The sequence below is a fragment of the Lactuca saligna genome, chromosome 8 (assembly GCF_052625555.1).
Source record: "Lactuca saligna cultivar CGN05327 chromosome 8, ASM5262555v1, whole genome shotgun sequence".
NCBI lineage: Eukaryota > Viridiplantae > Streptophyta > Magnoliopsida > Asterales > Asteraceae > Lactuca > Lactuca saligna.
The window spans coordinates 154,904-178,859 of record NC_136424.1 but is presented as its reverse complement, the minus strand read 5'-3'; the positions used below and the strand labels follow the sequence as shown (position 1 = coordinate 178,859).

The following is a 23,956-nucleotide window of genomic DNA, read 5'->3' as shown; positions in this document are numbered from 1 at the left end:
TAACAGTCATCGGCTTTGGCATTCGGGTTGGCATCTAGGTGAAGAAAGGTGCAAGGACAGCCAAATACTCAAAAATGACTGACCGATGGCTTGTGACCATAGTAGATTTCATACGGGGTTTTCATTTGAGCTTTGTTGATGAGCACTCGATTCTGAACATAACAAGTAGTGTTTATCGCCTCCGCCCAAAAGAAAACAGGTAGCTTGGAGTCACACAACATCGTTCTTGCAGCATCTTTGAGTGTTCTGTTCCGCCTTTCAGCAACACCATTTTGTTGAGGTGTATGAGCTGAAGTAAATTGATGCAGGATACCCTTTTCAACACAGAAGTGATTGAGGACAGAATTCTTAAACTCTGTTCCATTATTGGTACGAAGCGCCTTCACCCTTTGATTGGTCTGATTCTCAACAAGTATGATGAAACTTTTGATCAATTCAGTGACGCCAGCTTTGTTGGATAGAAAGAAAACCCATGTGAATCGAGAGAAATCATCAATCACAACTAAACAATAAGAACTTCTATTGATGCTTAGCACGTTCACTGGACCAAACAAATCCATGTGAAGTACTTGAAGAACCTGACTTATTGAGTTAACCTGTTTCGGCAAATGTGTCTTTCGATGATGTTTCCCTTGAGCCCATGACACACATTTTTCAAACGTGATAAAGTCTTTGATAGACAATCCACGGACCATCTCATTCTTCGCAAGACGACTTAGGTTCTTGGCGTTAGCGTGACCCAATCTTCGGTGCCACAGCATTGCAGTTTGCTCGGAGATCTTGAAGAACAAACAAGTAACTTGCTCTGGGAGATTGCTATTCATATCGATAATATAGGCGTTCCCATCGCAGCGTCAAGTTCTTGGTATTGATTTGAATTTTGTGTTTCCATTTTTTATTAAGATAAAATTTAATTGAAATAAAATTTAATTAAAAACTTAATTTTCCGTAAACTAATAACATATTTTTCAATTTTTTTAAGGCCGTAAACTAGTGTTTATGGTCATGGAAAAATTTGAATTCTGATTTGTAATAAAATTTATTGATTATTAAATAATCAAATTATCAAAAATCTTTAGGCCGTAAACTCCTTCGGCCGTAAAATCTAGTTTACGGTCCAAAGATAATTTTAAAAATTTACTCAGAAAAACGACGGTGCAATTATCGGTTAACAAAAAAACAATTTCACGAGTTTACGGTCATGGGTAAGATGTCCAAATCTGTCAAAAGTCTTTTGTGCTTAAGTGGACCACAATACTGGCAATCGATCAGACGGAGATGTGAAAATGAGGGTACCGAGAAGTAAAAAAGATTGTCCAATAACTTTGATCCAAGCATCACAAAAGAAATAGTAGTTAAAGTTCTTTAAAAAAAATTGAATGTAAACTCAATTAAATGCGATAATTAAAACTTCATATCAAAGGCTCGATTGTTGTGTGAGAGAATTGTTTGCGGGAATGAAGCGTCAAGAACTTTATGTCGTAAATACGAGTTTACGGCCGTAAGCTATGGCCGTAAGCTTCGAGAAACTTCAATTTCGACTGGAATGAAACCTTCTTTATCACTGTGAGTGTCGATTTAGCTAAAAACGAAAATGTAGGACGTCATTGACACTGGTTTCGCTCTGATACCAATTGTAAAGACCGAAAACGGATCTACCAATGATCAAAACGAATAACAGATGCACAATACGAATCAATAAGCAAAAATCAATAAGCAAAATCGAATGAAACCAAGCTTGCATACGCTTTAAAGCAATAAAACGTCAGATACAACTTGTGAAAATATGAAGGCATCAACAACCTTTAAAGTCTGACACAACCCCCTATTTATAGACTCGAACTTACAACCGCAAGGTGTTTACGGCCGTAAGGAGTTTACGTCCGTAAACACACATTGACCGTAAACTCTAGAAAAATGCAATTATCCAACACACCCACTACCACTAACTACTATGCCTAGACCAAACCATTATTTAGGGTCATTCAGGGTGTTTCTTCATGTGTTCATGCCCTGATGATCAGAGGGTGAGGTGTGCTCTGAACCTGTTAAGGCTCGGGGCAAAGGATTGGTGGAGATTGACCACGGGGGTCATATTCGGATGTTCCGCAGGTCGAGAGGGAGAGTTTAGCTCAGGAGTTCCTTGAGCTGAAGCAGGATTCGGAGTCGGTGACGGAAATCACCAGGATGTTTACTAAGAGGGCGATGTTTTGCCCTGAGTTCGCTTCGGAGCAGGCTCAGATTTCCCGATATCTGAGCATGCTAAAGAGAGACATCAGACAGTTTGTGTCCGCGCAGAGGTGCGAGACCTTGTTGGAGTTGCAGGAGGCCGCCAGGCGGCGTGAGTTAGAGATTGAGCTGCAGTTGCGTGAGCTGAGGCAAGCTTCGATGCAGTTGCAGCCGGCGACAAAACGGTCTAAGATCGTTGATTCCAGGATGGGAGATCAGGGCAGCCACGTTTGTGGAAAGTGTGGGAGGGGTCACATCGGAGTTTATCGGTCCGATGGTGCATGCCACAAGTGCGGAAAGGAGGGGCACTATGCGAGGGATTGTCGGCAGTTAGTGTCAGTTCAGGATTTGAGAATTTGTTATCATCGTCATCAGGTTAGGCACTTGAGGGTCAATTACCCATAGCTTGTTGCAGGACCGGTGCAAGCTCCAACACCGGCCACTTTGAGGATCACAGGTGGAGGTCAGGGTGGAGCGGAGCCCCCAAGGGCTCAGGGTCGTGCTTTTCAGGTTTCAGCAGAGGAGGTCAGAGCAGTGTCGGATGCAACTGCGGGTATGTTCCTTTCTTGATATCTTGTTATCTTGTGATTATTGTGGAAGTGTTATTATCTGTTGGTCTTGTTGTGTGGGTTTTTCGTTTTGGTATCCGTTGTTCCTTGAGGGTTGGTTTGGTTATGGGTTAGTGTTTCGGGTTTTCGTTGGTTATCATTTGTGAGGGTTATTGGCGGATACGGTGTCGGTTTGAATGTCGGGTGGCATCTGCAGTCTGAGGAGTGGATAAGTGAAAAACGGGTTCCTTTCGAGCGGGATGATCAGTATGGAAATGTGTTTTTTGCGAAGGTTGCTAGTGCTAGCGGGAATCAGTCCGTGTGTAAGTGTTGGGTTTTGTGCAAGGTTATTTTGGGAGGTCGGTGATAGCGACCGGTGGTTGATAGTTAGTGCCCTAAGTGGGGGAGAATTGGAAATTCTCTGGATGATCGATAGGCTTGGGAGACTGTTTAGCTGCTTGGGATTCGGTGGTATTTCTTTCAGCCGAGAGCAGGTTGGTATGGGTGAGTAGCAGACGTGCGGGGCGAGATACAGACCTATGGCATTGATTGTGAAGGGCCTGGGATCAGGTTAGGATCGGGTATGTATGATGGAGATAGAGTTCGGAACCCCTAGAGGGCTAGAACAGTATGCATGAGAGGATTTCCCGGAGAGATAACTCGGAGTGATGAATGTTAGTTGAGCGGTCCAGATAGATTGAAGGCAGGTATGCGTACCAGTCAGGCCGAAGGCTCGAGGGACGGTCCATCCAGAATGAAGGCCCTGGAGGGTGGCCCAGATTAGCTGAAGGTTTTGAGAGTGGTCCAGATTGACTAAAGACCTGGTGACATGGTCCAGTCATGCTGAAGACTCTGCAGGTATTATTGGATCGGTTCGAGGAAATGAGTTGGGTATGTTGTGATGTGTTAGCATTAGAAGGTTTGGCCCCATGTATTGATTGTGATTAGTGGAGATGGTGCATGGACTCGAGAGTCCTTGCGAGCAGGTTCAGGACATGTGTGTTGCATGGATAGCGGTCATGCTAAGGGAATGTAAATTCATGGAAGTGGAAGTAGCAGCGCAGGGTTATGATGGGAGTGGTCCTATTTATGGTCATTGAGCAGCGAGATTACGGCAGTGGTATGGGAGCACATCCAGGGTGGATGGTTGCTGAGGCTCGGCAGGAATGCATGGATGGAATTTCGGAACTCCAGATAGATTTGTTTATGTGGTGAAAATGCATTCGGGAGGGTGTTTGGAACTGTCAGCAGTGTATCGGGGTTTTCCTAACCCGAGGACACTAGAGCCAGTTTGGTGCAGTTATGAGATTGCGGTGGAGAACTCGTGGGAGTTGCTTTAGGGGTGAAGCTGTGTCATCCTGTCAGTTAGAAAGATAAAGTTGGGTGTCAGATTTCGATGGTTGAGTCTTGGTTAGCCTGGTTCGGTGAATGCGAGGCGGTGCCTTGCAGGGATAGTTTCGGAGTAGAGTTGTCGCAGGCTTCGAGGACGAAGCCTAATTTAAGTGGGGGAGAATTCTCACACCCCATTCTTTAAGTGTTTAATTATGAGTCCCTAAGATTTTAGAGGAAGGGTAATTCTGGTCCTTTTTCGGGAAATAGGTTCTCTCCGAGAAAGTTTCGGGCTGGTGTATGTTGTTAGAAGCATTGGGCTTCTCGTTACCCTCGTATGAATGTAAAGTTATTTGGGAGCGGGTTTAGATTAGAGGAGTTGCGGTGTTTTGAAGTTGATCATCGTTGTAGTTCATTGTGGAGTAAGTGGGGAAAAGGTCCCATGCATGCATGGCAAGCATGCATGCAATTAATTGTGAAGTTTGGCTGGGTACGCCCAGCATAAGCTGGACGTACGCCCAACGTAATAGGGCGAATGATGCAGGTTGGCCGTGTGAGTATGCGCAGCGTACTAGAGGTACGCCCAGCGTACTCTCGGAAACTCCAAACCCTAATTTAGGGTCAGCCACTATATAAGGAACATGTTGGTTCACCCCTTAGCCTCCTTACACTCATCCTTAACCTCAGAAAACCCTAGAAGACCCGTATTCCTCCATTGTTGGGTGTGTTTGACCTTAGGAAACTCCTTTTGGCAAAAGAAAGGATTGAAGGAGAAAAGAGGAGTTTTCAAAGAAGAAGAAGAACGTGTGGGGCTTCTAGATCTAAAGAGATATCACCCTTTGGAGCTTGTTTGAGGTATAAAGTTTCTTGCTTGACCTTCATATTGCATAGATCTATGTATTTTGAAGCTTTGTCACCATTCTTGTCCCAAAAGTCCTCACCTTGTTGCATATTTCGATTTGGTCAAGATTATCTGTCCTTTCAGAACTTTGGAGAGGTCTTGAGTGATAAAAATGAGGTCCCAAGGGTTGTGGTTGTTCCATGTATGAGATATATAGGTCTTAATGGATTAAGACCTTGGATTAAGAGCTTAAGGACGTCCCAAGTGATAAAGTCTAAGACTTTATGAATTCTAATCATATTTGACCTATGGATCTAAAGTTTGGGCTTAAAAACTTAAGCCATTAAGAGGTTAAAAGGACTTTATGAGCACTGCAGTTACGCCCCACATAACCTCTGAGTACGCCCCGCGTAGTGGGCCAGTGCCCCGTTTTCTTTTGGTGATCATTGCAGTACGCCCAACGTACCAAGGAGGGTACGCCCAGCGTACTCCTCCTGTGGACTTCAATTTTGGGCCTTTTGAGTTTGGGCCATTTGTGGGTTGTTGGTGTTTGGGCCAAGTCTGGAAATTATGAATAGAGTATTTTGGGCCCAATTAATGTTATGGACATTGGATCTAGGCCCATTTGGTGAAGTGGGCCCAATTTGGTAAATTGGGCCAATGTTGGACTTTGAATGAGATTTGGACTTTGGTCATGGCCCGATAAGTGTAAGTATGATTGACCTAATGTTTATTTTGTGATGATGGTTAGTTCGGGATTTGCGGTGAGTTGGTGATTCGAGAGTCTGCTTCTTCAGTTCAGAGTATCGGCATTCGCAAGGTGAGTTACCCTCACTATATCGACTGGGTCGAAGGCACCAAGGTCGGCCCTTTATTGGATTGAGATTCGGATATGGTTGTTATGTTATTGCTTGATATGTCTGCATCCTGGTAGCTAGGATGGTATATGCTAGAGACCTGGTTAAGGTCGAGTTCCCGATATGTAGAGTGATGCTATGCTAGTGACCGGTTTGGTCGGTATCCTGGTTAGGGAAATGATATGTTATGTGATCTGCTTGATCGGTTTGTGGATTATGAGTGTTATATGATTGTATGTTATGTGCACATGGTTGTTTGGACTGGAGTTGGGTTGAGGCGGGTCCTGCTTTGTGCTGTAGGCCAAGATACCCAGGGCGGACCGGTTGTTCTGAAGGCCCAGCGAGCGGTCCGGATAGGCTCTAGGCCCCACGAGGGCGGACCAAACGTGCCGAGGCTCGGAGAGTGGACCAGGCCGACTGAAGGCCCGATGCGGGCGGACCATTCATACTGTAGACTCGGAGAGTGGACCAGGTAGGTTGAAGGCCCGGTGCGAGCGGACCAACCACACTGCAGACTCGAAGGACATGACTAGACACGGAGGGTGGACTAAAGGCCGATACGGCGGACCAGTCACATAGTAGACCGATATGCATGGATGTTCTATGTTTTGTTAAGTTATGTATGCTATTTTTGTTCTGGGCCGGAAGGCAATATGTTTTGGACCGGAAGGACGTAGCCTGGAAGGGCGTATATGTGGTTGGTATTTTGGGGGTATCTCACTAAGCTTTCGGGCTTACAGTAGTGGTTTAAATGTTTTTTAGGTTCTTCAGGAGACCGTGGCAAGGCGAAGGCGTGATCGTACCGCTCCTCATGTTTATGTTTATGGCATGATTTAGGGAATACTATGATAATAAATGTGTTGAAAACCTTTTTGAAATAACGTTATTAAAATGGATTGTTTTTGAAAAGTTTAAATTATGTTGAAGTTTTTGGTCGTTACAGTTATTTTGAAAGAGAGTATCAGCTTTAGAGCGGGTGAGATCATAAGTATTAATGTGTCCTAATTTGCAAAACTTGTAATTAAAGGCTTCACATTGTTTTGAAAGAAAGCTCGTATAAGTATGAAAATGTTTGTAGAACAACTGTAAACGTTTAAAAAACCCTAAAAATCCCTATGATTCCTACTATTATAAAAGGTAGTCTTCTACCAAGACCTAACTGCTCTGAATGTAGCCTTCTACCATGACCCGACTGTGTTACTATTATTATTATTATAAGAAGTTGTATCCTTTGGTACTAGGATACTCAAATATAATTCACCTCATCGGTTATGTGAGTGGGTCATAAGATAAAGGTAATAATATAACTAACCTAAGTATTACCCTTTGGTACTAGGGTAACTAACAGTGTTAACTTAAGACATCCGTAGATGTACATTTACCTCTGTTGCTAACAGTTGGATGTAGGAATAGTTAATCCCTTAAAGTATACATGTAATGGTATCAACCGTTGACATCCGAGGATGTGCTTTTATCTTTGTAGCTAACAGAGATTCTAGGAATGGTTAATCCCGCAAAGTATCCTTTGGTACTAGGATATTAAATCCAGTCTATCTCATCGATTATGTGATTGTATCACAAGGTAAAGATAAGAATGAGGATTATATAACGTAATCTATACATATAAAATGTAATAATAACTCATCATATGTTATCTATGTAAATGTACTCATGTAAGCGTGTTTATGTAAATGTAGTCATGTAAATGTAATCATGTAAATGTACTCATATAAATGTACTCATGTAAATGTACTCATGTAAATGTACTGTACTGTTTTGCGTGTGCTAGTTGTAACGTGTGTTCTCTCTCTATCTAGCAAGTATTGACTCATTGTATGATATCGTGTTCTAATAATAGTTCTAGTATCTTCCTAAACTAACCCTATTGTAGTTTACTAGTAATCTAACTGGTACGTATGGACATGGATGTATACCCTTGTTACCCAAGGGCATTGGATGAACTGCAAGGACCTTTATGACTATATATGTACATATGATATATAAATAATATTTAAACGACCTTCGGACGGGTACCCGATATCCCACCAGACCACATCTCAAGCGCGAAAAGGAAATAGGGTGGATAGCCTTCCTAAGTCTTTTAAACATTTCTTATATAATTATACATATATAGGCATGCAATTAATAATATAAAAGCATAAAATAAGTTTGGTAAAACCTTTGAACATAATTATTATCTAAGAAACGATCAACTTGATATCAATCTATAAAACGGTTTGAAATGGGTTTGATAAAACAGTTTAAGTATAAAGGAACATTCGTTTGAAACACAATTATAAATGAGTTTGAAATGAAGCGTACAGAGTGAAGTGTGCAACTTAATTAGGAGTTTGAATCATATAAAATGTTTATGAAAATCATTTGAAGGAAACTGTTTGGTAAAATGGCTAATGAGTAGTAAATCATTTAAATGCTACTTACTAATCACATATGATTGATATAGTAACTAACATGATTCTAATTGTATCCCTCCCCCCCCCCCCCCCCCCCATAAAACATTTAAAAATAGGTAAAACATTGATTAAGGGGTATGAACTCCCCTGTTGTGGGTGATACAGATGAACTGAAGAGGTAGGACTGCTAGGTGTCAAGTGAAGACTTTAGACACACACAATGGTCGATTTGGGATAAAAACCCGAAGATCTGTGAGAGAGAATTTGCCTTTTCTCTAGTTGGAAATGTAAGTAATGAATGAATATGGTTCAGATTTCTATATATAGTCCTGAGATTTTTGGCAGAAAATATTTTATTCCCGGAATAAACTCTAATATTATAGAGTATTGGAATAACAGTGTTGCACAAAACCCTAGTGCATCCACTCTCCTGATATCTCCTTAAGTGCTAATCCTGAAATACTCAAACTTATACTCAAATTCTGAAATTTCACTGCAACTGTTCTAACTTCTATTGGCTTGATATGGTTTGTTCAGAATGGAAATTTCGGGTTGTCACATCATCCCCCTGTTAAAGGGAATTTCGTCCCGAAATTAGAATTTAGATAAGGAAGTAGGCATGAATGATCGAGTCGTGAGGAGGAAAGTTCCTAATCGATTGATCCTAGCGCTCCTAAGTGAAATCGGGTTCTCGGTTGGTATCCCAACGAACCTTCACTAACTTGCGATGGCGTTGCTTCGTCCGCTTGACCTCTCGATCGAGGGTCACTACGGTTCTAATACGAAGGCGAGGATCTCGACAAGTGGACTTACAAGAGTCCTAATGGAAAGGTATCGTTTCACGATCGAGACGCGAAGAGTAGAATGTACATTACTGAGTTCGCGAAGTAGATCTAGTATGTGAGATACAAGACCGATTCTGGTAAGAATCTCGGAGGTCACATCTATCTTGGATTTAGCTTTCCACGCTTTACGAAGCGTATTAAGCCGTTCCCAGAGTGAGACTTCCTAAAGAACTTGGTCTCTAATTTGGAATCACCAAGGTTTCCTTTTCTTGTTTAACTTCCCAGTCAAGGGCCACTCCTTGCTGGGTCAAGGTCGTATGGTTTCTCTTGATTTGCGTGGGGTTCCGGATGAACTATGACAGTAGGTATGTAAGACCTAGAATTTGGTGAATGACTGTCGGCGTCTCTGGTGTCGACAAATTCTCAACGGTTTTGACAAATTGTAAGAGTACTCAAAATTTCCCACATCACTAACAGTGTGTCATAGAAATTTGAATCTTCAATTTCAAAACTTGTGCTTAGAGAACTTTACGACAAGTACCTCTGAAGGTAATGGTTCCATGGGTTCCTTCTTACTACGAGGGTAGATAAGTAAGTCATTACATGGAGTAACGACGAACTGATCCAAGTAACAAAGACGTACCCTACTCATTTAGCTCATGAATACTATGGGCATATTGGTCCTATCCGAGGGGTATCACTACGGACTCGAAGTGTCCTTATCGAGTTCGGAAGGTAGTCTTCTAGATATCATTCCCTAACACTCGAACTGGTGATATTCGGATATCAGATCCATTTCTAAAAGTAATTCTTTCCTTGCATTTGCTCAACCGAATCATTTATGCGAGGCAGAGATAACGATTTCTACTGGAAAATATTGATGGAGTCCTCGATAGCCGAGGTACATACAATGCAATCCGTCGATCTTAGAAAGAATATGAACGGGGTTCTCCAGGGTGAGAAGCCTAGTCTTCTAATTCTATTTCTATGTAGTTCGCTAAGTTGTTCGGGTTGTTCTTGTATCTTCATCGGTGTTTAGACTGTAGGGCAATCTGTTTACGGAAGTCGTAATGGGTTCTAAGTTTGTTCACATGACGATGGGATATTCGTCGTCTTGGGCAGTTCTCCGTCCTAAAGTTCATATTGGAATTCATACATGGATTCACAATCACATCTCGTGTAAACGAGTCGTATATAATTAAGATTGAAAAGGTAGTCGAATAACTGATTCTTCTTTAAGCTCACATCCTACCGAGGAAAAATAAGTTAAAGAGGAATCATGAATTCTAAACCTGTAGAACCTTGATTACATATCGCCCCTATGTATACATTCTTCAGCGATAGATTAACCGTATGGATCTTTGGATTGAACTTGACGTACTGTACGAGTGGTACTTTGGGGATTTCTTCGCACTACTAGAAAAAAGGCCTTTTACGACGTGCAAAATACGACGCTCATTGATCTATGTTACGCAAAGGAGAGTGACATTAGAAAAATGTCATCTCTTCAAAAAATTTAAGGATAGAAGACACGCATTATTGCGCGCCCTTAAATTAGTGTCTAAAAAAACACGGAGGGCACCTATAATAAAATGCGCGTCGTCTAAGGATGTCGCTTTATAATTTTTAATGGAACGCGCGTTCCATCCTTTAACAGTAGGGGGAAATGAAATTCTGAAAAAATTAAAAATCCCGCCTTCCTATTTTTTCTCCTTTCCCTCTTGCCCAAATTATGGACGCCCCTTCCTTCCCCCTCCCGACATTGACTGCTGCCTACTTCTTCCCTCACTTCTACCTACTGGAACCACCATATCTCCCACTCGATGTTGAAATTGTTAGAAAAAGCCCTAATTATACTCTCAAGTCTAGATACAGAAAAAATAGAAGATGGTGAAGAAGTAGCAGTAGAGGAAGTGGAGGATGAACAGTCGAAAATGGAAGGAATGGCATCAATAGCGTTGTTACTAGATGGGTCAATCTCGGGTCATTTTGTTCAGCTTCCCGAGTCCGTTTATTACCAGATGGGTCAATCTCGTCTTTTCGTCTCGACTTCATATCTCTCTGTAAAGCAACCGACGACCCCCACACCACCATCTGCAAACCCTAAGTCGTCGTCTAAGGATATCCGCTCTTCCTCCTTCCCATTTGACTAATTCTTCGTCAGCTCTTGTTGAATTTCTCACACAATCATTGCTTTTGTTTGATTTCGTTTGATTTTGTCAAATTGCAGGGTTTTTCTGAATCCGTCAACTCCTTCTTTAATCGGCTGATTTTCATCTTGTTTTAACGATTCGTTTACATAAAGTTTTGTTCTTTTTTTTTTTGTTAATTTATCTTTAATAGAAAAATGAATCAAAATCAAACTCATTGACTTTTAAATTTGTCTACAAATCGTAGCTTTCGTGACCGGTTTTATTGGTGAGATCGAAGGATTTGTAACTTAGGGTTTTAGTGAAGATGTTGGGCGCTGGATTGCAGCATGGACGTAGTAGTGGTGGAGAGGATAGGTTTTACATGCCGGCGAAAGCGAGAAGGATTCGTCAGCATCAAGAGAACCTCCGTAGAGCTCAAAGTAACGTTACTCCGACCCAATCTACGACATCTTCTGTTAGGGAGGAGCCGGAGAATCAAATCATGCAACCATCAAATCCGGAGCTGTTGGAATCCTCAGTGGTGGCGGTGCCGGCAACATCATCGTTGTGTAATCTTGAACGGTTTTTGGAAACTGTTACGCCTTCTGTTCCTGTTCAACATCTCTCCAAGGTCTGTACCGATATTAATCTTTTATATTGAAATGAGTTGAATTAATTCAAATTAGTCGTCTCAGTTTATACTTGTATTGCTAATTCGTTATATCATTGAGTAAAGTAACTTATAGGAACATTTGGTTTATTCAATTTGAGTATGCGATAGTCAATTAATCAGATTTTTGATTTATAGTTTAGTAGTATAATTTACTTTACATTTTAGCTGTGGTTTTCTCTTTCTCCATTGGCACTACTCCGAAATTCATGTTTGAAAGCAAATGAAGTCAGCTTGAATTATTATTCAGTGAGCCCTGAGGGTGGCCTTTCAGTTTTTATGAGCGAACAGAGTTTGCCTTTGATGTTATATTTCTATTGTTTAATCAAGGATTCCATATTTTGACAATCAAAATATATGTGTTTCTACTAAAGCACACCATCTTCCAAAAAGAATTAGAGTACAATAAAATGGTTAATGTTCAGTAATCATGTATAAACAGGGGTATTGTAGTTGTGTATTTGATCCAAATAATGATTTTACTTGAACTTTATGGCAGCAGAGAACTATGAGAGGATGGAGGACAAGTGATGTGGAATATCAACCATACTTTGTTCTTGGTGATTTGTGGGAATCTTTCAAGGAGTGGAGTGCTTATGGTGCTGGAGTTCCTTTAATATTGAATGAAGCTAATTGTGTGATCCAATATTATGTGCCTTATTTATCTGGAATTCAAATATATGTAGACCCTTTGAAGTCTTCAATAAATTCCAGGTACTGGAACAGTAAATATCTTCCTTTCTTCCTCTTTCTTGTTTAGGGTTATGTCAGGCTCCTTTTCAACTAGTAGCATCTATTATGCTTCTTTATGAAATTTAAATAATCTAGTTATTCTGTTGCTTTACAGGCAACTAACTGAGGATATTGATGATAACTCATTTACGGATTCAAGTAGTGATGGGAGCAGTGATTATGAACAGGAAAAGGGTTCTTTACATTATCTAAGGGAGAAGAGTAATAATCATCACCCAAAGAATGACATTCTTCACCGAATAGATCATTTGTCAATGAATGATGAGAACAATGTAGTTCAAGAAGACTTTTCTAGTGATGATAGTGATTCTGCCACCACTCAAAGTTGCTTGATATTTGAGTACATGGAACATAGTCAGCCTTTGGGCAGAGAACCTTTGTGTGATAAGGTTAGCTTTAAAAAAAACAAAGAAAGTGGGTTTTGTTCTTTATTTATAAATCTTTGGATAATTAGTTTAGTTCTGTTTTCTTGTTGCAACAGATACTTGATCTTGCACAACGTTTCCTTGAATTGAAAAGTCTAAGAAGTTGTGACTTGCTGCCATCTACTTGGCTTTCTGTCGCTTGGTATGATTGCTAATAAGTACTAGAGTTTGGGAAGGAATGGAATGATTCATTCCATTGCTACAGACTAACCAAATATGATCACAACTCATTCCATTCCTTTGTGATTCCATTCCATTCCATCCAATCAAACAGATTCTTAATATGGTCTTTGCTACTTGCTCTTTCTCACATAATATGCTACTACTAAATGGCCCTTTTTTGATGCTTTTTATCAGGTACCCAATATACAGAATTCCCATGGGGCCCACCTTGAAAGATCTTGATGCTTGTTTTCTAACTTTTCATTCCCTTCACACTCCTACTACAGGTCATTCATCTATATCATATAAATCTCCCTGGATTTTTCAGGCTGAGAAACAACCTTTTTTTATAGTTATAAAATTTACGAGTTGCATTACTAATTTATTGTTATTGTTTTTTATTTTTGTTTCAGGCAATGAATGTGAGCATCCACCTGTTGTAAGGCATTTCAGTGGGACGGGTGTGGTCTCATTACCAGCATTTGGTCTTGCTTCATACAAATTCAAGGCACCACTGTGGGTCCCCAATGAATTGAAAAGACTAGAATGCCCTGATGGACTATTCACTATTCTATATGTGTTTGTTACTTACATAGAAGTACTAGTGTTGAAAAGACTAGAATGCCCTTATCATGTGATGTGTCAATAAACTGATGGATTACACAGAAGCAGGTCTCCTCCACGTAGGAGTAGGTCACCTTCTAGAAGCTGATTCCAGAAGCCCTTTGCAGCGTTCTGATTCCAATGTAAGTTTTTTTACCTGTGGAATCATTGATTCCGAGTGTTGATATTTTTTTATTGATTACTTTTTATCTTATCTTTTATATATTATTAATTATTATTAACCCTTGGTTGTGGTATAATATGTAGGGTTTGCCTGGACCAATGGGGTTGATGAGTACTAGTCATTTGGAACAAGAAGCTGCAGTACTTGCTTTGTCAACTTTGATGACCATAGCTCCTGCACAAGTTTATGCAGAATTTGAAAAGGTAATTTTTTTTATTTATGAACTTTCAAAGCAACTTTTATTGTTTTACATCACTTGAATTTTAGTGCATTAGGTCGTATAATATGTTGAAATGTTGAACGTTTTATGATGAGATTGTTTAATTCAAATAAGGGAAGTAGAATAAAGGATAAATTAATTCATAATGTCTATGAAACCCCTTATACCCTTCTCTTGAACGGTGAAATAAATTATAGAGGCAAGATAGAACAAAGGAGTATGGGGTGGCTGAATTATTCCATTTGGATCCTCATTACACAATAAGTTTATGTTTGAAACATATAAAAGTGTGTCTAGCTTTGTATGATCCAGTTGCAGCAAAAGATAAATTATTCAATTTTTTCAGCATCTGTTGTGTCCACATGATACTAAGGAATACAATTTTGTAATTGACTTGGGCATAAACATGTTATTTTGATCAAGAGAAAAAGAAAAATAGCCTAGATAATTAGCAACTTATAAGTAGGTTGGTTGGTGTTATGTGAAAGTGAAAGGGGTAAGTGAAATTTGAGAGTGATTTGTGTTTTTTTAGTTACATTGCATCGGACTCAATTCCAGTTTGGAAATGGTGATTTGTTTGGTGCTAGTTATATTCAGGTAAAAGATTTCCCATCTCTTATATTAATGTTTGGTTTTAATGTTTGGCTTATTACATTACTTTTGTCTCCTTTGTTGTATTGATGAGGCTTGAGCATGATGGGCTGTTAATGTTCCTATTTGTTTTCATTTATGCAGGTAACAATCTTGTTGAAAGGACTTATGAATCAGATATTAATGGTACCGAGTTTAACACTCGAATCCATACGATTAGATGTTAATGGTAACAAGTTTAACACATGTGTCTTTGTTATACATACAAATTAAATGCAATGGATTGTATTTTTTGTATATGGTATTTTATTTTATATTATGCAATGGATTGTATTTTTTGTATATGGTATTTTATTTCTATTATGATAGATTAAATGCAAATTTAATTTATAAATTAATAAATATATAAATATATAATTTTTTTAAAAAAAAATTAAAATTACGATACGCAAAAATGTGTGTCGTCTTCATTTATGACATGACCTTTCTTGACTGGTACTTCCTTGATACGCATTGCATGTCATAAACACGCGCGTCGTAAGGTTACGACACGCAAATGCGTGTCGTCTTCCTTTATGACAGGGCCTTTCTTGATATGCATTGCGTGTCATAACCGCGCGTCGTAAATGCGTGTCATAAATGCGCGTCGTAAATGCATGTCGTCTATACACGACGCGCAAAAGCGCGTCATCTCTCTTTATGACAGGGCCTTCCTTGACGCGCATTTGCGCGTCGTCTGAGCATTTTACGACGCGCAATGAGCGTCGTAAAAGGCCTTTTTTCTAGTAGTGTCGGAAAAGAAAAAGACTATGAGGTACTCCCTGCATGAGTACTTCGGTGTTCTGATATGACGGCTTCGCTAAAACGACGTTTACTGACAAAGAGATGTACGTATGAAGCTGTTTTTGTGAGGATCAAATTGAATCAAGTCGTATGAGAATGTCGGAATCATACAGAAACTTAAAGACATTAGATTCGAACATAAAACATTTACAGAAAAAAACAACCGTGCAACCATGAACAGAGTTACAGTACTTTAGATTTACTACAAGACTATTGATGCGAATAAGATATACTACAAAAGACAAGTATACGCAGCACGAGCATCCCTATACCGACAGGATCCCACAAAAGATAAGACTCTAGTTGCACTAGTTTTAAACATGTTTTTGAACATACAAAATACTGACGATTTGGAGGGAACCTATACTATATTAGGGTCCTTAACTGCCTCTTTCCATTCTGAGGTCAAACTCCTCCGGATTCGTCGTTGTCCTTCTTTGCTGGACAGTCCCTCTTGAAGTGTCCCATGACACCACATAGATGGCATATCTGAGAGGTTTGGACATTGTTGGTTGAAGTAATGTGTTGGATCTGGATCCTGCAGCAGCTGGTAGTATGTCCATTCCTGTTGCACTTAAAACAGTGTAACGGACGGCAACTACCCAGATGATGAAAGCTACACTCATAGCATTTCGATAGGTTTCCGGCATATTTCCTGGCTGGTGTAGGGACAATTGGGACACCAGAAGGAATGGTAGTAGGACATGCAGATGTCGTAGCTATGAATGTTGTTACCAGTGGTTGTTTCTTATTCGCCCCTCGAAGCGATTTGTCCTTCTTTTTGGCCCAAAACTTTCATTTGTTACTCTTGGTCTCGACACTCAGGGTATCGTGGTAGTTTGTTGCTCGTTGAGGTACTGGATTGTCACCTGGATTGGCATTGTTGTTAACACCTCCGCTAACATTCGCGTTGTTAGCGTGAAGGTGGGTTAGAATAGCTGACACGACATCCGAGACTGCAGCTTGAAAGGTAGCCGTATCAATCTGAAGGGTCGGTGCTTGGTTGATGGGTTGATCATTTTTCTTTGGCGACATGATTCTGTTTCACGGAAAGAAAATGAATTTGTGAGCGAGCATGGTTGAACCTAGACTTAGTTCGACTGATTATGAAAAGAATAGAAGTATGTTCTCGTGAGTTTGACCTACATCCCTATGATGCAGCCTAGTACTGAGTGAGAATAAGTTCGTAAAATGGTCTCAAGACGTTTGTCGTTCAAGCCGGGGTATCGATGGTTGGTGAAAACCATGATCCAACCACTAAAAGAGACTTGGATATGTCTCCGAAGTTAAATTACTATAGTCCAATGACTTGACTAAAGCATGAATTCAGATAACTCCTATGAAAGTATGATAAAAGTACTCGAATGAAGAATGACACAGAAGTTAGCCGACTGTCAAAATCTTTGATATTCATGATGTAAAAGTTCGTGAAAAATGACCTTGTAAAGGTCTTACATCATATCCAGAGAAGATAGTTCTTGACAGCATAAAGACCTAACCAAAAGTACTTACAGTACAAGGTAATTTCATAGAAAATGCCACATCGGGCATAGATAGAAACACGATTCCTTTTTAACAAGGAAAAATAAAGTAAAGTGTCTACTACCGGCGACGGTCATCCCTTTGGTGAACTCTCAGTTCAGCCAGTTGACGTTCCATATCAAGCAGGTATCTTTTGTATACCCTCTGACGTACTCGGAGCTCAATGACTTCGGCTCGGGTTTCAGCTAGTGCTTGCAGCAGGGTTTCGTGGTATCTCTCATATCTCTCGCGAGCATGTTCAAGGCTGTTGGTGCGAAGGATACGCATCCCTGATATGTGGATATTTAGTTCATATTAAGTGTAGATTTTTATTCATTTATTAGCTAAATTATTGCATTTCATGGACAAAAGGTACTTAAAAGTGCTTGAATTATGTTTTCAGTCCAAAAGTGAAGCTCGTAAGCAAAAGGAAGCAGGAGAAGCGGTTAGGAGCTCGGGAATTGAACAAAGAAGAAAACCACCAAAAACAACACCTACTCGGCGAGTAGGGTCGTTTACTCGGCGAGTCCAAGTGATTATTCGAGAAGATAAAGATTCAAAGACCCAGAGACTTATCGCATACGGGGATTGTGAGATGGACTCGACGAGTCGGCACCTGACTCGACGAGTCATTGCGTGTATATAAAGATAACTTCTCATATCGATAAAAAAATTATGGAACCCTTCTGGAGAGATTAGTTGTGATTGAAGAACCAGAGAAACCTTAGAGAACGAAGATACAAGCTAGAATCCAATTCCGAAGGAGATTTGAGGCAAATTTCATCATTCTACGTAATCTTTTGTTTTCCATGATGGCTAGACAATTAGAATTCGTTTGTTTGCTGTTATTTACTTCAATCATGAGCTAAAACTCTTAAGCTTCTATTTGGGGATACAAAATTGAGACTATGGTTTGATTATTGGTAGGATTAATTCAATGTTGGTGATTTTTGTTATTTTAGCTTGCTAAAGAACCTTGTGTGTGAATGATAATTAATTTTCTGTTAATTGGAAGGTAATTAAATAGCATTAACATCGTTTGATTATCAACCTCATATGCCATGTGACCACTTTGTTATATGTCTAGGATTACTGAACATGAAACTAGAATTAATAAGAAAATTAATTAAATTCATGTGTGAGCTTGTGTGATGACCATGAACAAGAAGTTAATTAAATGCCAAATTAGTTAACTATTGTAAGTCTAAATTAACCTGAATAATTAATCTAGTGAATTGAATTAAATTAGACAACCGATCACTGTTTGAGTTAGTTTATTCACTAAGGATTAGTGTAGTGAATGCGAATCTAGTCACTTGAATCGGTAACCAACAAAAGAGTTAATCCATTGCACCATTACCTTGAAATCAACCATAGGATCAATTAAACTAAACAGAAGTTCCTTCCCATTATTGAATCTAGTTAATTCTTTGTTTTTCTAGTTTTTAGATTAAGTATTAGTTAGTAAGTTTCTAGTCTTGTAAAACTAGAGAAAACCCCCTACTTATTAATTAATTTAGATAGAATTAGTTTTTTAGTTTTAATTTACCGTTCCCCGTGTTCAATACCCTACTTATTTGACTATACCACAATTGATAGGTCCACTGCCTTTGTGTGTTTATTTTACAATTAAAAGTAGGTTTAAAACTAAGTGAGTTTTCACACATCAAGTTTTTTGGCGCCGTTGCCGGGGAATGGTTCTAAAATTAACATTAAATTTTAATTTAATCGATCCTTTGTGTGGGATTTATCTTACACAAAGTTAATTAAAAGGTAATTTAGCAAGTAGTATAAGTTTCAATAAATAAATCCGTTTTCAAAGTAACTAGAAATTTTTTTCTGTTTTTACCTTGGACTCGCTGAGTGCACTCATGCCGACTCGGCGAGTACATCGTTGTTTGCAGTTTTAATTTTTTATTTTATTTTTTGTTCTTTTTACGCATTTTTTGTTTTCTTTACAGTTGTTTCATGACCCGAGGATCTGATACACCTCTGGTCCCTCCTCTTGAAGACCTGGAATCCGCACTAAGGAGGGGCAAAGGCAAAACCGTTGGAGAATCCGCTTCTTCAAAGAACTCACCACTCAAAAACCTCAAGTTCGTTTTCAGCAAGAAGAGGAGCAACAAATCAGGAGCATCCAGTGCCTTTTTGACAATCGGAGATCCAATTCAATAAGACACCGAGTACAAGACCGAGGAAGAAGAAGAACCCACATACGAGCAAGAATCTGAGTTTGAAGACAATTTAGCTACCGCTATGCTAATATTGATGAAGTCCCCATGGGGGAATGGAAGAAGAGGATGCGCGATGACACCGGCCCGGGACTTGTGCAGCCCGCAATTCCTGCAACCGCTACTTTCAAGCTAAAGGGCCATATTCTCGCTCAACTCAAGGAGATTCCTTTTTATGGGAAAGACCACGAAGACGCCTACAAGCACTTGGATGAAGTAAATGATTTGGCTGACTACTTCAATGTACCAAATGTGCCTCGCGAGACCCAGCTACTTCGCATGCTCCCAGTCACGTTCAAGGGTGCTGCAAAGGATTGGCTCAAGTCACTTCCTCCCGGATTGATGACCACATGGGCCAAGATGAAAGAAGAATTCATAGACCACTTTTGCCTGCCTTCCAAGATAGTTAAGTTGAAGAAAGCCATCGCCAACTTCGAGTAACAACCCGAAGAATCTCTTTATGAAGCTTGGGAAAGGTACAAAGGTTTGCTTAGGAATTTCCCACACCATGACCTTAATAGCCAACAAGAGGTCTCCATTTTCTATGATGGAGTCAATGTCACCACAAGGTAGTTGCTCGATTCACAAGGCCCGCTCACCAAAAATCCGCCTCCGGTAATCAAGGAGTTAATTGAAGAATTCTCTAAGCATTCTAGAGAATACGACAATCCAAGAAATGAAGTAATTCGGGGGGTAGTGAAATCGGCAAATGATAGCATGGCGGCGGTGATAGCGAAGCTCGATAGTCTAGATAGAAGGATGACAAAATGGATCAAACAATCCATGCTATTCGAGTTGGATGCGAGAATTGTAGAGGGCCCCATCTCACAAAGGATTGTGATTTGGATGAAAATGGAAACAAGACGGCTCAAGTGTTCTACTCAAGTGGCGATAGATACGACGAGAATTGGCGGAAATCGAAGAAGGAATGACTCCCATACGAAGAATACAAGAAGGCTAAGGAGGAGAAATACAAGCAGAAGGAGAGGGTGTTTTATCAAAAGGAAGAACTGGTAATGGAAAAGAAAGTCGATTTAGAAGAAATGCTCATTAGATTCATAGCCGCATCCGAAAAGAGACACAATGATCACGATGTTGCAATGCACGAGACCAGAAATATGATAAGGAATCAGCAGGCATCTATTCTCAACATTGAGAAACAGCTGGGACAACTTGCACAACAAGTGAACGAAAGAAGACCAGGTGAACTTCCAATTAACACCGAAAATAATCCAAGAATGGAGAATGTGAGTATGGTGACTTCCAGCTGTGAAGAAATTTTCACACAGGCACAGAGGGTCTCCAATAGGAAGACATAAAAGACAGAAGAGTCAGCTCCAGCTAAACCCGACCACACTCGTCGAGTCCCTCTAATGGACTCGACGAGTCCATGCGCTAATGACAAAACATCCATTCCCTTAAAGCCATATAATCCCCCTTTTCCATTCCCAATCAGAGCCATGCCTATTGAAAAAGTTGCAGCTTTTAGAGCTTTTATGGAGCATGTTAGAGCCCTACAAGTCAACGTGCCATTTGTAGAAACGATGCTTCAAACGCCCAAGTATTTTAACTTACTAAAGGGTCTCTTTGGTGCTAGGAAAGATTTAGCTTAAGTCGCAGAAATAATGTTGAGTGAGTTACCCGAAAAGAAGGGCGATCCGGGGAGTATCATAATTCCATGCCAATTTGGAAATGCACTTGTCACTCAAGCATTGACCGATTCGGGTGCAAGCATCAACCTGATGCCTTTCTCTTTCTTCAAGAAGCTGAATTTACCGGAGCCAAGGCCGGTAAACATGAAGATCCATTTGGCTGACAAGACGACAATTCATCCAAGAGGCGTTTGCGAGGATCTTCTCATTAAAGTTGACAAGTTCATCTTTCCAGTAGACTTTGTGGTGCTTGATATGGAAGAAGACCCCGAAGTTCCGATTATTTTGGGGAGGTTATTTTTAAACATCGCATGTGCTTTAATTGATGTATGTGAGTCTACACTAACATTAAGGGTAGGAGACGAGTCAGCGATATTTAGAGCTTTACCAGAGATCAAGCAAGAAGAGCTCTTATTTATCGATTTGGATGATGAGATACTACAAAAAGAACTTGCACTTTTGCAAGAAGAGGATCCAAGCAAGTTTTTGCTACCTTCTGGAGGTAATGGAGATATTGACAAAGACTTGGAGGAGATAGAAAAGCTGATAAAAAGAGCCAACTCGGAAAACGCAGTGGAAATGCTAAAATGCGATCCGACTCGCTGAGTCACTCTACCAGACTCGACGAGTCCAGTCGAAATTACCAAAAACCTGGACGATTCAGATCTACATGTTGTTAGTTCTCTGCATGTGTTGGATATGGATGTTTTTCCTCATGCCTTAGAAGAACAAACAGCAGAAGGAGAAATGGACACTAAAGTTCAACACGTTCATATAGCATGTCTTGATGCAATTCTGCTTGAAGATGAGGTAAGCATTGAAAAAGAGGAGAAGGCAAGGGATAAGAGAAATGATGCTAATCCACCATTCATCACTAAACCTAGAGCACGAGTTCTCACCAAATATGAAGTAATTAAGTTTAAGGAAAAGGAAATGCAAGAGAAGGTGCAAAAGAATGGGGTGAAAAAGAAAAAAGAGGAGAAGGGAATTTCAAGTAGCTGAGGATGATACTATGAGAAAGAAGCAAGAAAGCTTAAAACAAGCTTACAAAAAGAAGATTCACGCTTACAAGACAAAATACAAACCACAAAAGATTAGGCGTGTGTTCCCGATGCTGGAAGATGACGAGACGTAGATGGGAAGGAGTCCAGCTAACGACTGCTTAAAAAGAAGCGCTTGGCGGGAGGCAACCTGTCATTTAGAGTTTGCTTTCTTTTATCTTTTTAGTTTTGTTTGATTTTTTTTCGTTTTTACGATTTTAATCTTCCAATTCATCGGACATGTCTGCTTGAGAGTGCGTATGGACTAAGTGTGGGGTGGAATAAATTTTCTTTTCTAAACAAATGGCAAAATGATTTAATTTTCTGAATTATTTGCAAGAGACTCTCCGAGTCTAACCATGACTCGACGAGTCGCTTAATATTCCAGATGGTTTTCAAAAATCGCGACCAGACTCGCCGAGTCTGAAACTGACTCGACGAGTCGGTTTTATTTACAGAAAAAAAAATTAAAAATTATTTACAACCGGTAACTAGGATTTTAACCCTAAAAAATCAGTTTTCCCCTTCACTCGTCGTGCGCCTCCATCCTTGCTATCTCTCTCAAGCATTCAACTTCTTCAAAATTTCTTCAAGTTTTTCAATTTCCATCACAAAAGGTACTGAATTTCTTCCTAATTTCTATTAAAGGATGATGATCTAGGGTAAAAATCTCATAGAATACCCGATTTTGAGGAATAGTGAATTTCTAGGGTTTTGATTTTACAACAATTATGATGTTTTGGATGGTTATTTCTCCTTTAATACATCTTAGGAACATCCCTGGACAAAACCCTTGAAGTAATTTTGAGATTTCGTGGTTGGATTTTGACAGACTCGCCAACAGACTCGTGCAGTTCTTGCGACTCGCCGAGTCGTTCATGGACTCGATGAGTCCAGTCGGGGACCCAGGTGTAATATGTTTTGATGATTTTCTATGTTTTCTGGGTTGTGTATTCTTTGTTTTGCAGGGATAATGTTTCGTAGAGGCCAAGGTTCCAGTGGACGCCAAGAAGATTTTCCTTGGTTAAATTTTCCTCAAATCGAATCAGCTTCAACCATGTCGAGATGGAAGAAGAAGTTAGCTGAAGTAAGGAAGAAGGAGATCTATGTGCCAAACAGGATTGATTGGGAATGGTTGCAGAATGTGCGGTATGAGGAGGAGTTAGCACCTTATCTTGTGAAGGAATTTACATTTGAGGGGGAAACAATGGTTTGTGATGGTTGGAGCAGGGTCTTTCGTATTCAAGAACCAGTGTACCGGGAACTTTGGTGGGAATTCTTCTCTACGGTATCTTTCCGTGGAAGTGACGATTGCTACCACCCGGCAAGTTTCAGTTTTTGCCTTGGGGGCGAATATCATCACTGCTCAGTTATTGATATTGCTTGTCGGCTGGGAATTTATGACCGGCCATTGGTCTCGACTGCTATTTTTTGCACCTTTATGGAACATTCTCACAAGGTGTTCCCCAATGGTGTTACGAGCACAAGATGGTGGAACACGATCGCCAATGAAGTTTACATTCCAAATTCGGCCCCAGAAGGAAGGATTCGGTCACCTACACGCCGTCTCATTCACCGCCTTATCTCCACTACCATCAACCAATGAAAGGATGATGACAAGGTTTCTAACCTTGATGTCTTTTATCTATGGAGCATTATCACACCGGACACTTTTTGCAAAATTCCATGGTGTTTGGCTTCCTATTTGACGGAGGGTGTGGTCAAGGATCGTAAGACATCAAAAATTAATGGTGGTATGTTTGTCACCCGGCTAGCCAACTCGTTTGGGTTGATGACCCGCAGTGCTTGGAATTTCATGACGGTGATTCCAACCCCTCCATTTAATCCTATTCTTTTTAGGAGGGCTAGGATTATTGAGGACTATGGTGGTGGTCATTATGCTATCCCGCATGATGATCCGGTGGT

The 23,956-nt window shown here is 40.1% G+C and overlaps 1 protein-coding gene and 1 non-coding gene across 2 annotated transcripts; one reads left to right on the top strand and one right to left on the bottom strand.

Annotated features, from left to right (window-relative positions):
* Positions 1-11,460: 11,460 nt before the first annotated feature.
* On the top strand, positions 11,461-13,794 carry LOC145008517 (uncharacterized). The gene is made up of 6 exons (XM_078967107.1): positions 11,461-11,766; positions 12,308-12,519; positions 12,653-12,947; positions 13,040-13,125; positions 13,341-13,432; positions 13,559-13,794. Exons 1-6 carry the CDS (start codon positions 11,461-11,463, stop codon positions 13,792-13,794), a joined length of 1,227 nt encoding a protein of 408 aa, XP_078823233.1.
* Positions 13,795-19,746: 5,952 nt separating this feature from the next.
* Positions 19,747-19,853, bottom strand: LOC145013658 (small nucleolar RNA R71). The gene has a single exon (XR_013665206.1). It is a non-coding gene; the product is annotated as a small nucleolar RNA R71 (small nucleolar RNA).
* Positions 19,854-23,956: the final 4,103 nt, after the last annotated feature.